We start from the raw sequence: 16438 nt of genomic DNA, 5'->3' as shown, positions 1-16438 counted from the left end.
ATTTTGGCTCTGTTGGGGCTCCTTTTGGTTGCTAATTTTGGATAGTTAAAATCTATCAACCTTTCCAAAGCACAGCACCCAGTCTTACCTCATGACAGTGTTCAGTGGGAATTAAATCATGGTTTAGTTAAGCCACAGTACCAAGGTCCAGAGTCTAAACATCCAGGTGAGTCCTCAGTTGTTCCTACAGGGATAGAATGAAGAATTCCCTGCTTTCAGGTGGATAATTCAGGGCAGTTCCATGACTGTAGGATGTGTTCCTCCAGAACAGGGTTGCATTTTTGAGGAAAGATGGAGAAAATTGCATTGTTGTAATTAAGATGCGCTTGTAGCAATCTTGTTTGTCTGGGTATTTTTAGCAGTGTCTAAGGGTGAGTTTGAGGAGCTGAGAGAATTGAGTTTTCTTTAAGACAAGGGGATGTCTTGGGATGGCAAAGCCGTGTTCTCACCTTCTGCCACTGCTGCCTGAGGTCCTGATTAAATTACAGGAAGATGTTGATCAACATTGCTTTCATTAGAGATGTCAGGAGAGAGCTATTTATAGGCACAATATGTAAATCTCCCCAAATAGGTGGTTAATTCTCTGGAACACAAACAATCCTAGGAGTGGCAGCTTAATTAGCACCCGTTTTCCTGGCTACCTGCTGGAGACTGGCACCAAGGGGAAGGTTCTGGAATTATTGGAATATTTATAACCTTGGAGAGGTGACTTCAGAGGAGCAAAATTGTTCTTCCTCATATTTTTTAATAACACGTGGCTGTTTCTAATTTTTTAGGTTGAGGGGAGGGGTTTAGAATCTTAAAAACCCCAAAGTTGGAGGTTTCATGCCTGTGTAATTTTTCTATCCCAATTTATGAAGTGCTGCTTTTTAAAGGAAATGACAGCCTCAAAAATACATTCAATGGTATTCACATGGTATTGAAATAGTCGAAAATTTAACATCTCTTTTTACAGAGAATTATATTCCTGTGTACATACCAAAGTTCCCTAAAAATTTACCCTAAAATTAGTTTAAAAATTACTTTTCTTTCTCTCACCTCGGTTCATTGCCATCAGTTCTGTGGGACACAAACTGAGGTTTTTCTGTGCCTGTTTTAGACATATGAAAGTCTGAACTGAAACAGGAGAAATTCTTCAAGCAAGAGAAGCCTGATTATTAAATATGGTTTTCAACCTCCATATTTAACCTAAGATATGAAACTGGCAAATTTACCCTTTAGGAATGTGGCAAGGGTGAGTATTATTGGCTCACCTCATGTTTCAGTTAATAAATGCCAATTTATTTGAGTTAAAGAAATTCCAACAATATGAAATGTTAGGAATATCTCCAACTGCTTTTCCCAATTTGCTTTTACTACTGATATTACAGCAGTCAAAATTTACTTTAAAAATTGCTTATAGTACCAAGAATGAGTTGAAGTTCCAATATTAGAAATTTTTCATCCTTCTCTATGAGAGTTCTGTCTTAAGTGCATTATAGGCATAATAGGGAAAATGCAATCCCAACAAATATTGGAAATAAGATGAAATTTGAATGCTGGTGGCATAGGAATGGTTAAAAGCAGGTTTAATCAACTTTTGAAAGCACTTCTGAAGATACTGCAGCTTCTCTCAACTTATCCAGTGCTTTTTAATGGTCTTAAAAATTACTTTTGGTAATGGTAATTTTAGCTGCTGCTTGGCATAGTATCATGTTTTTATGTGCTTTACAGTGTTTTCAGGCACAAGTATGATTTTAAAGACTCCTGTCAACTCCAAAACTGCTTGTAAAATGGGGAGTTATTTCAATCTAAAAGCACAATATCTGAAAGAGGGATGGCTCTGCATTCATCTCAAGCTGTAAAAATAAAATAGCAATGCACAGCACTGGCAAGGCAATTTGCAGGTCCCAAACCCTTTTGAGATACTGTATCTGCAAATAAAATAAAGAAAAAAAACCATAAAGGTGAAAGAATGGCAGAATAAAGCCATGAGATAAATTGGCTGATCAGGTTGCATGTCCTGAAATGGAACAGGAGCTTTTCATAATGATCTTTATTTGCTTTTTGTCCTTTTTTTGCACTGGATTGTCCCCCGGCCTCACTTTTTGTCCAGCTCAAACCAAACCCAAGCCCAAATTCACCTCTCCCTCAAGCCTTGGAATGCCTAAACTCCAAATTTTAGAGCAGGGCTTAACTCTGATTAAAGTAGACAAACTCTGGAGGTTTGCACAGGATCTCAGAAGGGTCTGAATCAAGCTCAGGTTTGCTGGGGTGCCTTCCCAGACTCTCCAATTAGGGATTTCTCTCAGGAAGAGCTGAAAATAGCCCGTGAAAGCCCTTCTTATGCCATTTTCAATGCACAGCCATGGCAGCACAAGCCAGCTAATGTAAAAGGTTATGGCAAGCTCCTCCGAAATTGCCCAGCTGTGGAGCTGAATGCCCACACAGGAAACGAGGCGGGGCATTTTCATTTTCCCCTGCAGTGGGGTTGCTTGGTTACTCAGTTTAAATGTATGGCTCTATGTGGCTCTTTATGAGGACCCTCAGTTTGTAATCGAGTTTTAGAGCCTCTTTCATGGCCGTGTTTTTCCCCCTGAGTGTTCCCTGCTGAATGGCAGTGGAGGTAAGGAAAAAGCACCGCTTCCTTCAGGAGCAGCTGGGGCATTTTGGAGAATCCAGTGCAGCTGGAAACAGAAATACCTGTGCAGGCAGAGAGAAGTGTGAGGTGCTTTAACTCAGCCTGCAAGAATTTCACTCCTGGCCTCTACAGGTTAGAGAAGCTGCTCTCTCTCTCCCAGGCATCGCCAGCTCCCAGGAGCATTGCTGGGGTTTCAATCCATCAAAGACCCCAGGCTGGAGGTTTTAGCATTGACATGCTGGGGTTGTGAAAGATGGAGATTTCTTGAATTGGGCTCTCTCAGCAGCTTGTCCCATCACCAGCCACCTCAGGGGCACTCGTTGTGCTGGCAGTGTTTCAGTGAATCAGTGCAGGTGTTCTGGCCTTGCTCCGTCCTGGATCTTTTGTGTGCCACACACACAAACTCTTCATTTCCAGCTGATGGTCAGGCAGAATTCAAGTGTCTATTTCCTCATTAATAACTTAATTCCTTATCTAAAATGGCCACAGTATTATTGGTGACACAGGCTTGAGGATGGGACTTGGTGATTCTCACTTTGTATCTCCAAGACTTCTCTAAGTGTTTGATTGGCTTAACCATGTAGAGGAAATGGGGAGAAAGGCCTTTAAATATTTTAAAATTGGAGAATGTTTGGGTTGGAAAGAACATTAAAGATGGAAAATTCCAGCCCCTGCCATGTCAGGGACACTTTCCATTATCCCAGGCTGCTCCAAGCCCTAATGTCCAGCCTGGCCTTGGGCACTGCCAGGGATCCAGGGGCAGCCACAGCTGCTCTGGGCACCCTGTGCTGGGGCCTGACCACCCTCCCAGGGAACAATTCCTTCCCAATATCCCATCTAAATTTCCCCTGTGTCAGTCTGAACCCATTCCCTGTGTGCTGTCCCTCCAGTTGCTGTTGCAGGGTCCCTCTCCAGCTCCCCTGTGTCACTTCAGGCCCTGGAAGGAGCTGTGAGGTCTCCACACCCCCTTCCCTTCTCCAGGCTGAGCAGCCCCACCTTTCTCAGCCTCTCTTCATCTCTGACTCTCCAAACTCTCTTTCACAAGCTCTTTTCTTCCCCTCTCTAAGATGGAAAGGGTCATGGTTGAAGAAGAGACTATCTATGAAGCTAAAACTGGTGAATGTTGAGATTTGGCTTTGTTTAATTCTCTCTGGAGCTAAATTAAAATGCTTATAAACACATAGGGAAAGAAACAACACAACAAATCTAGATGTTTTGCTCCCCTCTAGGTGCTAGAAAAGTCGCCACTGCTTTTTTTGAACTCTGCTCCCACTCTGTGGGAAATAATTTGGACTTTCTTCCTGGGTCAGGCTTTTTGCAGTATCAAAGTTATCACTGCCACCTTCCCACAGAGATTTTCTCCATGTTGGATGCTGTGCTATCCAAGTTTTTTTCTTTCACATGCATATCAAAAAAGTGGCTTTAGTGGCTCCTTTTCCATTTTGCCATTTATCTTATTGACACCACGCAGTCACTGAAGTGGATCAGAGCCCTGAATTTGTTATAAATTCTTGTTTGCTGCAGTGTTTGGGGATGATAAACTGGTTTATTGGAGACATGGAGGGAATAGAAGGTTGGTAGGGAATGGTTGAATGCTGCTTCCTCCTGCACTGTCATGGGGTGGTACCATGTGAACAAGCCATGATTTTTTAAAATTAAGCTTGCTCCAAGATGTTCTGGATGCTGCACACTTTCATGGATTCAGGAAGAATTTGGAAAGATTAACAAAAAGACAAATTTTAGAGTTAATATTTTGTTCTTTCCTGTCTTAGAGGGCAGTCCTAGGAAGTAAAGGATTGATGCTCAGGAGCCTTCCACAATTACTGACAAGGTTTAGAGTCTGATCCTCATTTCAGTTAAAAATAAAAAATAAACTTTTTTTCTGCCAACAAATAAAATAATTTCCTTTGACAGTTAGTGGGTGGAACTTTATTAAATGGAAAATCTTTTCAATTGGGCTAAATATCTGTTAGGAACTGAGTCAGGGGTTTGAAATTGCCCATTGCACTCTCTGTGACTGTTTAAATAAAAACAAATGGAACAATTTATCTGAATAAATAAAAGCAAACTTGAATATAAGGCAAATAATGAAATAACTCAGCGTAACGATTGAGTGATCCTGCAGCAGCTGGAAGAGCTGATGATTAGCATATGGAAGTGGATTTTTTTCCCAGTTTTTTTTCAGGAGTGCTCAGGAGGGGGTTGCAGTTACTTCCCAGAATCGTGTCCCAGGAAGGTTCAGGTTGGCTGTTTGTTTTCCAGATGATTGTGCTGCTCTCCCTGAAGAGCTCCTCACTTATTTTTTGTGTCAAGGTGAAACTCTTTCTGTCTTTGGAGGGGCAGGACTAAGTTAGGGAACTTTTTTCTCAAAGCTGTGCTCTGTTAGTGCAAATACAAATCACCTCTCGAGAGGAGGGGAGACTTTTTGTGCTTGAAATCACTTAAATTTTTAGGGCTTTGTAGGCCAAGTTATTTTTCTTAATAAACTTTGAAGCCACATGATACAAAGTCCAGAACAGCCCTCTTCTGATACTGCTCCCACATCATTCAAATGTTTTATTGAGCTGGAATGCAGAGGTATAAGAAGTGTAAGTGGTTATTTGGGGTTTCCAAGTGCATGTGTGTAGTAGGGGAAGTATAAATGCAATTTTGGATGGCTGTGCCTCCTTTACTTTGATGCCTGCATTGTCAGTCTCTGTGAGGGCGTCGGGGTTTGACACGGGAAAAGAATTTTCTTGGAAGGAAGAGGTCAGTCCAGTCAGGAGTCAGGGTTGGATACTGACACTTGGGGTGACCAATTGAAGGTGGACACGCCTGTGAGAACGCAGAGGGGTTAAAAGCAGAACTCCCAGGAGAGCTCTCGCTCTTTGGTTCTGGTCAGGGGAGGGTGCAGACCTCCCCTGCCCAGCCCAGGCTGGGTGGGGAAGGGGAAGCCATGTGGCCTGCTGAGGTAGGCCAGGGGGTGAAGGGTCTGGAACCGAGCTGGGCCAGTTCCTGCAGACAGAAGGGTGGAGAACGTCTGAGATGTCTTTGTTCCCCCCCCCCAACCTAGAGGGAAAAGAGATAGAGAGCCTGCAGACACCCGGGAGTTTGCCAGCAGAGGGGAAGGAGGAGTGGGGGGAAGATGCCCAGCATGGGAGACAGCACAGCGTCCTGGGCCAGAGATTTCAGCTGTCTGGGGAGTCCAGGAATTTTAACCCTTTCCTGTGAAATGAAGGCTTTGTGAAATATTGCTCCTCCTCAATTTGAAGGAAAGAGAGACAGCTGGGGACCTTAGATGTTAGGGAAAGAAGGTTGGGAGGAGATGATGGAGTGGCTGTTGGCTGGACTCTTCTTGTTAGCCATAGAGTGAATTGACTTCTCCTCCAAGAGAGACTGCATTTTAGGGGGATGCAATGGTGAGCCAAGAAACTCCTCCAGCAACTACCAGTTCAGGAATGAACAGAGGTCAGCGGAGGAGGGTGTGAGGATTCCCTCTGTCTTCAGAGAAGAAGAGAAGGTGATCTCTGTTCTTGGACCCCCGGCTCCAGGGAAATGGGGGGGACTGTAGTCCCAAAATGAGACACTGGACTGTTGTTCCTGTTGGTCCTTGGCAAAGCATCCTTAAAGGAGCCCTATGAGCAGTCTTGGTCCATGCATGGTGGTGAGAGCACTGTGACATGGAGAGGAGAGTGTCACACTGGCAGATTCTCTCCGGGCGGTGCCACGGGTGACATGGAAACACAAGAGGTGGCAGCTGTGGTTCCTGGGGGTCTATGGTGCAAGGGAGACTCCTCTCCCCCCTGATGGACTCAATATTGATTATGTGAAAGGGTGAAGACTGGATTAAGGGTCCAAATGTGTCTTGCTGTTATTTATTGGAGTTGGGCGGGGGGAGGAGGAATGTTTGAAAGGTTTTCATTTCGAATTTTGTGTGGTTTTTTTTTCCTTTTATAGTAGTAGTAGTAGTAGTAGTGTAATCAAGTTTTCCCCTTGTTATTAAGTTTGGCCTGCTTTGCTCTGTTCTCGATCGCATTTCACAGCATTCAGTTGATAGGTTACATTTTCATGGGGGCACTGGCATTGTGCCAGTGTCAAACCATGACAGAGGGTGAGCGTGGGGCCTCTCAGAAATGTGAGTGTGGGGCTTCTCACAAAAGTTTCTGAGAAGAGATTTGCAAAAGCTGCTGGAGCCTGGTAACCTTCACACACAGTGAGTGATGTAGGAGTTCAGGTATCTCCAGCTACTCCTTAACTTGTTGTTCATAGAGGAAGGTGTCCCTGCCCATGGTGTGGGTTGGAGCTGAGGATCCCAAAGATTCCTTCTAGCCCAAACCATCTTGGGAGTCTGAGAGTCCCTCCAGTGACTGGGAGCAGCAGACCAGCATGGAAAATGCTGTGAAAGCCCTTTCTGGAAGAACTGGTGCCTTTGGAGGTGGCAGTCCCCTGGCAGAGGGGCTGTGAGGATGCAGATGGCCTCTAGGCTGGTGGGAATGAAGAGCTCAGGAGGAGAAAGGGAGCTGCTGGAAACTGCAAACCCCCATAGATGTGGGGCGGTGCTGGTTGGAAGGGACATTTGGCTGTCAGGCAAACCCCAGCTTGTGTGACCACGGAGTCACAGGGTGGCCTGGCTTGGAAGGGACCTCCAAGACCATCCAGGCTTTTCAACCTCCCACTGGAGACTCTCTCCTCTCAGGTGTCTGCAGAGCTCTGGGCATTGCTTGTTGGGTCCACATGCTAGGAGTTTATTATTAGCTGGTTCATTAACCATTATTTTAATTTTTATACATTATTTTCTCTGTTTTTAGCTGTAAAACAGAGAGAAGTCATTCAAGGAATAGAAATGCTGGGTGGGAAGGGGATTTGAAGGAGTTTCAGAGGTGGAAAAGGAAAATGATCCAGGAGGTCTCTGCTGGGGAAATACCTGATTATTCAAGTTGTTGTGTTTGTCTGTGCTCAAGCTGTTTGACCTTGCCGAGTGTCTCACCTAGGACAGTGATTGAGGGTTTCCTCTGAGCTATCTCATTAAAAATAATTAGAAATTAAAATAATGAAAATTAGCCAGCAGAAACCAAATAGAGCTGAGCCTTGACACTGTTACATGGAGAGTTTGCTAAAGAGGTTCTCACTTTGCTCCCAAGGAGAGAGGCCCTTTGTTTATCCCCTTCTCTTGATTAAAGAAGGGTAAAGCAGAAGCACTGTTAGGAAAAACAGTGAAGTTAACAACAGGAACAGAAATGATTTGCTGCAGGGTCTTAGGAAAGCCTTCAGTGCTTGTTGTTTATTTAGTAAGTTCTATTTGCTTTTCCTGTAAGGAGTTTGGGGCGGGGGCACTGCTGCCTCAGGATTCCATTTACCAGCATTGCTGCCTAAACATAAAATGCATCATGAAAACTGTAGGGAGGGAAGCTCATTTATGGAATGCTTTTCTTTTTTAAAGTGTGTTTGATTTATCATGATTTGACTTCAAAACCTATTCCATTGTGTCCAAGAATTTCAAGGACAACTTGTTTTTTTGTTGAGAAAATTGGACCAGAGGCATGTTCTGGTAATATATTCTGGTAATAAACTGCAGTGTAAAATTGGAAGAGGTAAAATAATGGCTAGAAGAGTTCTACCAAGGCCCATATACTGACATGGGGCACCTTTCTGTTCTTTGGGTTTAAAGTCCTGTGAAAATATTTAGCTTAAGGAACTTATATTTCCTGCTTGCTAATTTACCTACGTGTATTTCCAGAGAGCTTCCATTTTCCTTGACTGAATAAATTCCAGCTTGTGTCATCTTTGTAAGTTCCCCGAATCCTGAATCTCAAGAAAATGCTAACATACATCTCTAGAAAAAAAATTAGAGTTGGTTTTCTTATGGCACTGGAATGTTTATTGTATCCAGTGAAAAAAAAATAAGAGCGGGGGGGAAAAAAAAGGCTGTATTTTATATAGATAATGAAAACATTTCTTATCTGCCCACTCAGTGTGCTCATAGGAAACTGCAGTGTTATGAAAGATGTGGTTTTCCAAGAGATTTATTTGCTCTGTTAAATCCTGCAAAACAAAAAAAAAAAAAGCTTTAAAATAATAGTTAATTTAATTCTTAAAAGCAACACAAACTGAAAATTTTCAATTGTTATGTATCAAAGTAGACCATATAAGAATGAAAGGAATAAGGAAGTAGAGTTCATGCATTATTAATTTTATTTAGACTGCCTAAGGCATTTTGAAATGGTGAAGTAGACAGGGAGGTATTTGGTCACAGGTTGGGTTTGGTGGTCTTGGAGGTCCTTTCCAACCTGAAGGATTCTGTGACAACAGATGCCAGCCCTGAGCACACTGTGCACAGAGCCTGGGGGCTCTCCTCCCTGGGGCTGGGGCAGAGCTGTGTGCACAATGCTGTGCCCTGGGAATTCCATCATTGTCCATAGGGATGGACAGGCTCAGGGAATGCCATGCTCAGCCTTTTCCCTGTGGTGCTGAGATGTTTGAACTCCTCAGGGGAAATGCAAAGCTGCTGCTGCTGCTGGAGGAAAACCCTGTGTTGTAGATGTTTCCTCTAGAGGCTTCACCTAAACAGAGATCTGAGCAAATGCTTCACTGTTCTCACCTCCTGTTGTAGGTCTTGTCTTGTTTGGGATTATTAGAGGCTGTAATGAGCTGCTCTTTGGGTCCTTTGAAGTCCACAAATGTGTCATTTTTACCATAAGATGAGGAATAGCATTTACCTTCAGCTTGCTCTTCTGTTTAGTTTACAGATGATTTTCCGTTGGGATTTGTATATAAAAAATACACCCCAAATAAACAAAAACAAACCAGTAATACCTGAGTATTTCTTCCTATTTTGAGCCCAGAGCTTGATTAGAAGGTATCATTTCACACAAATGGAGTTTGGTTGAACTATGCATCAGAGGAGTATCTTAAAGTTTATAAAATCACGGGCAGTCTCGGATAGTCCTGTGTGGTGAAATGGGAATGAGAATGGTTGTCTCTTTTCTCTCGGAGTCAATGAGGCTCTTGGAAAATTAAAAGCTCTTCTTAATGAACTTTTATTTCCATCTGCTTTAAAGGGGATAGTGGTTTTCTGCTATTTAATGTAGAAAACCTGATTGGTCCTAAAACAGTCATCACATGTGGTAATCATGCTTTTATGTGTTTTAAGGCTACACTTATGTGTTTGCTAGCTCTGCATGTACTGCTTGATATCTTTGAACCTCTCTTTTGAGTAAACCAACAAACTCTCACTTATTTTCTTTCGTTATTCTGCTCTGCTTCCATTGATGACTCTAAACTTTTGACTCCAGACTGGCAATATGAGGGTAAGATGGCAAAATATGACTTCCTGAACATTGCTCGTCTGCTTTTCATTTGTGTTCTCCTTAGAGTTATTTAAATTCCATTCACTAAGTAGATCCTTTTTGTTGCAGTTAAATACAAATTATGTTTGTTTCTGTTATGAAGCTTTAATTATTTTTTATAACTTTTAATAATTCCTTTGCTATTTCTTTGGGTTAAGTTACCATTGTATTCCCTGTGTCCTGGCACACACTGAGATTCCTGATGGGATCTCTAAAGCAAAACACAGAGTCCTTAGTGTAGCCATCCAAATGGATTGTGGTGACAACAATCCTTCCCTGGCTGGGTGGGCAGGCCCTGGCACAGGGTGCCCAGAGCAGCTGGGGCTGCCCCTGGATCCCTGGCAGTGCCCAAGGCCAGGCTGGATGGGGTTTGGAGCACCTGGGATAGTGGAAGATGTCCCTGCCCATGGCAGTGGCAGGGAATGAGATGGCTTTACAGACCCTTTCAAACCAAACCATTCCATGATTCTGTGATTTGAGGGATATGTGACATGCAAAGGAAAAAACATATAATATTTTTGCTGTTTAAGTGTTTTAAATATGTATCATACCTGAGATCTTTTATCATCACATCCTCCCTTGCTTCACAAAGTTTTTCTGAGTAAGGGATAAGCAAATATCTTTGTTTTGAACCTTTGTGAGTTAAACTTTGCTATCACTTGTAGCTCATACCTGCATCACATTTAAGGGAATACTTGCCTTCAGCATGCTAAATATGCTGACTTAAAAAAAACCCCAACAACAAAACCCCAGAGATTCTGCTTTTGGAATGAGAAATAACTCTTTTTTTCATCTTTATAGATTGCAAGTTGGCCAGAACAGGTCCTCCAGCCACAATAGTTCCCATTGATGAGGAGAGTCGCAACGGTGAGTGCCCCACGGTTATTTATAACACAAATTATTTATAACCAGTCTTAAGGCTCTCGTGGCAAACAGACCTTCTTAATTTTTCTTAAGTCAATGGGACAGTACCAAAGGACAAATCTCTGTTTTGTTTGGGTAAAGCTAAAATGTTACTCTGCAGTATGAAAGGAGTGTTAGCAACGTGGTCTTCTGGGCTTTTGGAAGGTTGCTTGTCTGTTCACTCTATGTTTAAGAACGTGAGTTTATGGACACCCCTGAAATGGAAAAAAATTGGTTGTAGTCGTAGAAATTTCAAAAGAAAATGAATGTCCCTTTTCTTCAGTATTTTAATTCTCCTGACAAATCAGAGAGTTCTCATTTTGTTAATCTGTGGTCTGAGCATTGCATTTATGCAGCATACCTTGATGGAATAAAAAGTGCTTTACCCTTTTACAATCAGCTATTACTCCTGAGAGTAAGTTACTACCCTTTCCTGCTTTTTATTCTGTGTTTTTAGGGTTTTTTATTTTAGCCTTGGAAGCTGGGCCTGGTTTTGTGCCATGTGTGATTGTGGTTTATCAGATACGGGTGCTTGAGATAGTGGATAAAGCCAGGTGATGCTGGTGGAACCTCTCTGTTGTTATTCTGGGAGGATTTCCTTGTTGGAATTGCTTGAAGTCAGATAATTAAATGCATTTATGGGTAAAGCTCCTCAATAAACCAATTCTTAATACACCTGTATGTGCTGAAAACTCTGGTACAGGGGTAGCTGTTAAAACCAGGCTCTTTTCCCTCCTCCTGGGATGGTTTTCCCTGCACTTAGGAGTGTCCGAAGGAGGGCTATGAATATGGATATGCTCTTTGATGTGTAGGTTCTAGGCCAGCTGCTGTTGAATCCTGATGTGTTCCAGTTGTGGCTGGCTCAGTTTTGGTGGAATGACCCCCTCAGCTGAAATGGTTTGGCTGCCATAGCTCATCTCTCATAGCCTTTCATCCTCCCTACTCATCAGAAAAAACTTACTAACAGCAAGGGTTTATAAATAAACCCAAACCAACGTTGCCACCAAAAAAACTTTGTAAAAATCTTTAGAAAGAGAGGTTAAATTTGCGGATTCCCCATCCCTGCAAGTGTACAAGGCCAGGCTTGGCAGGGCTTGGAGCCACTGGGTCCAGTGGGAGGTGACCCTGCCCACAGCAATGGAATGAGATGAGCTTTGAGGCATCTTCCAACCCAACCCAGTTTGAGATACAAAACTTAATAAGGAATGTCTGGTGTTCTACATTTCTAGTGACCAAACTTTATATTGGGATTTCCAAGAGATGCAGAAATAAAAATCCACCTAATTTTGTTCCTGCCTGTACAAACAAGTCTGTAGCTCACTTAATGTGTGAAATCTCATCTTTATTTTAGTTCTTCCGTGGCACTGTTACTTCCAAGGGTCTGTTGTTGAGGTTGGGGTGGCTTCTCTAAGGATGGAGATCTCAAAACAATGGCTGAGACATTTAATTCCATCAGTGCATGTGGTCATTGTGCTCTGGCAATAAACAGAAAACCCTGCTCTTTAGAAACAGATATGTAGTTGCATTGTGCCATGGCACATGAGCTCAATCATTCCTAATTCACAGGAAGTCAGAGATCAGCTAACCTCACAGAATAAAAACATTTTCCCAAATAACTGTTGCTTGTTTTCACAGTCTGGTGCACAGGTACTGTGCCTGACATTTAAAGATATTATTGAAATCAGCAGAGATGTTGAGATTTGACAGTTTCCTGCCATGGGATGGAGATCTCTTTATATCAAGTAATTTAGGTACCATAGAAAATTACATTATAATTGTGCTCATGTGAGCAATCCTGCAAGGAGTGAACTTGACCTTTCTTAAGGAATAAATGAATTATTTTATGATTTTCCCTGTGTTGAACTGAATTGGGTGATAGTATTTCGATCATGTGAACAGCAAAACTGAATTTTTCTTGATGATTTTTATAGGCAGAGAGTTATTTTCGCCCATGGATTTATTTTTACTTAATTACTGGATTTGAGACTTGGTTTTAACTTGTTTTAAAGTCTGAATGAGCCTTATTCCTAGGTCAGACTTTCTCATTGCTGGTGTACCCCAAGTTTTTGGAGGCCTCCATATGGAGCTTTTTTCCCTTCAGATGAACAGCCTGAAATTCTCCAGGGCTTTGAATCTTTGGGCAAGGCTTTTGATGGAAAGTGTACTCTTGGGAAAGGACTTCTACAAGGCAAGATTTAAAGGCTAAGAGATTAAATTAGGATTTGGAAGAGAAAGCAGAAGATGGGGTAGAGGAGATAAGCAGACCAAAGTGAATTCCCTCATGTGAGGACAAATAGGACCTGGCATCTTAGTGCTTCATCCAGAACAAAAAAATTCCACAGTTAGGAATGCTTTGTGCTCTTTCCCATCCTAGAAAAATCAGTCAGTGTTGGTGTGATTATATTTTATTTTGTTGGGTTTTTTCCTCTCTGCTTCTCTTTGATGGTGTGAGTGCTCTAATGAATAATGGGAGCAAATCCCCAAACCTCCTGCTCTCTTCCCTCCATGTTCCTTGGGGATGTCTGGCATATGGCACTGCAGCTTTCATGGTTGTAGGTGGGTCAAGTGTCATTCTTCCACTTTTTCATCTTCCTGCTCTCTCAGCAGCATCCTTTCTTCAGCCTGACTTCCTGGGGAGGCAGAGGATATGTGATCCTGCTACAAATCCCCTTCCATAACCCCTTGTGGGGAGGCATTCATGGGAAATGGGGCACAAAAATGCAGGAAACAAATCTGTGGGGTTTCTTTCCCCTAATTCTGTTGCACCAATTTATTTTCAGTTTTACTATATGTAATGCTGGAAGAATGATCTGATTACATTGATGATTTCCATGCTGGTCCAAACTGGTTTAACTTGGTTTTCAGGGGCAATCAACAGGGATTGAAGAAAATGTCCCCAGATATTTTCTGCACAAAAATGCCCTCAGATATCTTCTGCACAAAATCTGTAGCCTCCCTCCAGAAGTGGGCTCAGGTGTGCTGGTAAGGAGTGATGCCTCTGAATATTCATTACTCAATTAAATGTTCAGTGACCACCTGGGCTGGAATTGAACTAATTAACCCTAAAGAAGGAAGAGTCCTGCTATCCCAGGCATTTTGGTTAAGGGGAAAAGTTGTTCAGTAAAATCAGTTTGGAAGGTTGCTGTGGCTGAGCACATCAAGAAATGCATTCCTTAAGAGCTGTGGCTCAATGATAATTTCCTACTTTTCCCTTCTGTTTCATTATTGACTTGAAGGTGCTTCAGATTTTGAGGGCTTTTCCAGCCTAAATGATTCCATGATATTCTTGTATTGCCTTCATGAGCATCTCACATTTTAATCTTAAATAAAAATGCTTTCACCTATTGCTTTTTATCATTCAAAAATCAGCTTTATGAAGGAAAGTCATCTTAGTTTTACCATTTCAAGGGATTCTAAGAACAGTATTTCCCAAGTTTGCACTGTATGAGTAGGTGTGGAAAGACACCAAACTGTGATTTTATCTTGATTTTTCTTATTTTTCCCATAAAGGCACTTTGAAGACTCTTTGCGTTTTGATTTTACTGGTGCACTATTTTTGTAGTGTTTCCTTAATGGAAAATATTCAAGTTATTAGTTTACATGTTGTTATCATTCCTGTGAAATGTTTCTAGGGAAAAAGTGCTTCAGTTGATTTTTTAATCTAGCTCATGCCATTGTCTTTATGCCTCCCTGCCCACACATAGATTTTCCCCATATCTTTGATAGTCTTACAGCTCCATAGAGTGTTTATGCTTTTTTTTTTTTTGACCAGATTTTGACCATATTTTTCAACTTTATCTTCACCAACTCAGGATCTGGTTTGGCAGTGGAGATGTGGTGTGGTGTGCAGATGTAAATTAAGGTATTGCAGACAATAAATAAACCTTGGAATGAAATCTGGCCATTTGTAGGATGAGTGTCTAGGCCCAGTCTGGCCATCCACCCCAAGGTGCAGTCGAGGTGGTTGATGAGATTTTGGCGATGAGTCCCAGCAGTGTTTTGCTGAATCTCTGGTGCTGATGCTGTTCTGTGGTCATTAATCCCAGGTCTAAGACATTCAATTAGCCAGCAGAACAAATCTGAGCTGGATCAGGCCCAGGCCGTAATAACATCTGCTCAAATTAGGCCTCGCTTTGTGGAGTTTATTCTGGCTTTGTGTTTTTATATAGGAAGAGAGGTGATCCATTAGATCCAATAGCTGCCAGATTGAGTAACTTCTGTCAAAAGTTGTTACCCTTGTGGAATGTTCTGGACAAATTATAATAGGAGGAGTGGATTTGTATTGATTCCTGTGCCCCACGTGGCTGAACACTGACTGTGCCATGGCACAGGGCTGGGCAGCTCTGCTCCATCTGCTCATCCCCGGGCTCCTCTGGGAGCTGCTCTGAAAGGAAAAGGACCTGGGGGTGCTGGGGGTGAGAGCAGGGACCCAGAACCCCCCCATGCCCTGGGCTGAGCCCCAGCGTGGGCAGCAGGGGAGGGGGGATTCTGCCCCTCTGCCCCTGTGCTCAGGTGAGACCCACCTGCAGAGCTGCCCCAGCCCTGGGGCCAGCACAGGAGGGACCTGGAGCTGCTGGAGAGAGCCCAGGGCAGGCACCAGGATGAGCAGAGGGATGGAGCAGCTCTGCTGGGAGGAAAGGCTGCACAGCTGGGATTGTGCACCTGGAGAAGAGAAGCTCTGGGGGGACCAGATTGTATCTTGAAGGAGCTGATGGGAAGGATGGAGAGGGACTCTTTACAAAGGACTGGAGTGACAGAACATAGGGAATGGCTTCCCAGTGCCAGAGGGCAGGGCTGGATGGGAGATTGGGAATTAGGAATTGTTCCCTGGGAGGGTGATCAGGCCCTGGCACAGGGTGCCCAGAGCAGCTGGGGCTGCCCCTGGATCCCTGGCAGTGCCCAAGGCCAGGTTGGACAGGGCTTGGAGCAGCCTGGGACAGTGGAAGGTGTCCCTGACATGGCACTGGATCAGTTTTCTGGTGCCTTCTAACCCAGGCTCTGTGGAGCTGTGAGAAGTACTGGCTCTGATTCTGGATTGTTCAAAGCATTCATGGGCTGTTTAGGAGTGTGCTGATTAGACATGGAAAAGGGGGTTAAATTGGGCCATAGAGATCCTCTGGCAACAATGAACATTCCAGGAAGGTTTCTGCAGCAAGATTTCCTGCTGCTGCCTCCCTGGCTGGGGGTGGGAAGGCTGTGACAGTGCCAAGGAATAAAGAGACACCCAACTGCAGTTTAGTTGGTTTATTTTTCTAATGCTGTGGTCCAAGAACTGTCCACAATTTCCTCCATAATTTACTCAGCTAATAAATTACTTTAGTGAAATGAAATGTGGAATAGTTTTATTTCTTTATAGCTTCTATTTATGTTTTTTCCCCATTTTTCATGTCAGCAGTTGGCTCATAGGTGTTGCTTCTCAACTCTGCCTGCAGGTGCTTCAGTCAAAATGCTCACCAGGAAGTATCACTTCTTTCCTGACAATTTGATTTAGTTTATAAATTCATGAGATGGGAAAAGAGGATGAATTTTATGGAAATTATTTTTGTTACATTCCATCCTGGTTGTTCATTTCTGTTCTGAAATGATGTGT

The 16438-nt window shown here is 43.0% G+C and overlaps 1 protein-coding gene across 1 annotated transcript in view; it reads left to right on the top strand.

Moving 5' to 3' along the window:
• The window catches only part of PCDH15 (protocadherin related 15), a 633545-nt gene that overhangs the window by 384572 nt on the left and 232535 nt on the right, over window positions 1-16438 (top strand). Inside the window, exon 6 of the mRNA XM_077784512.1 lies at window positions 10747-10812. Within this exon, the coding sequence (XP_077640638.1) occupies window positions 10747-10812 (66 nt within the window). The remainder of the gene's footprint in view (window positions 1-10746; window positions 10813-16438) is intronic.

Source organism: Lonchura striata, chromosome 7, assembly GCF_046129695.1.
Source record: "Lonchura striata isolate bLonStr1 chromosome 7, bLonStr1.mat, whole genome shotgun sequence".
NCBI classification, from domain to species: Eukaryota; Metazoa; Chordata; class Aves; order Passeriformes; family Estrildidae; genus Lonchura; species Lonchura striata.
The sequence above is the reverse complement of the archived record's forward strand: the minus strand, read 5'-3'. Positions and strand labels throughout refer to the sequence as shown.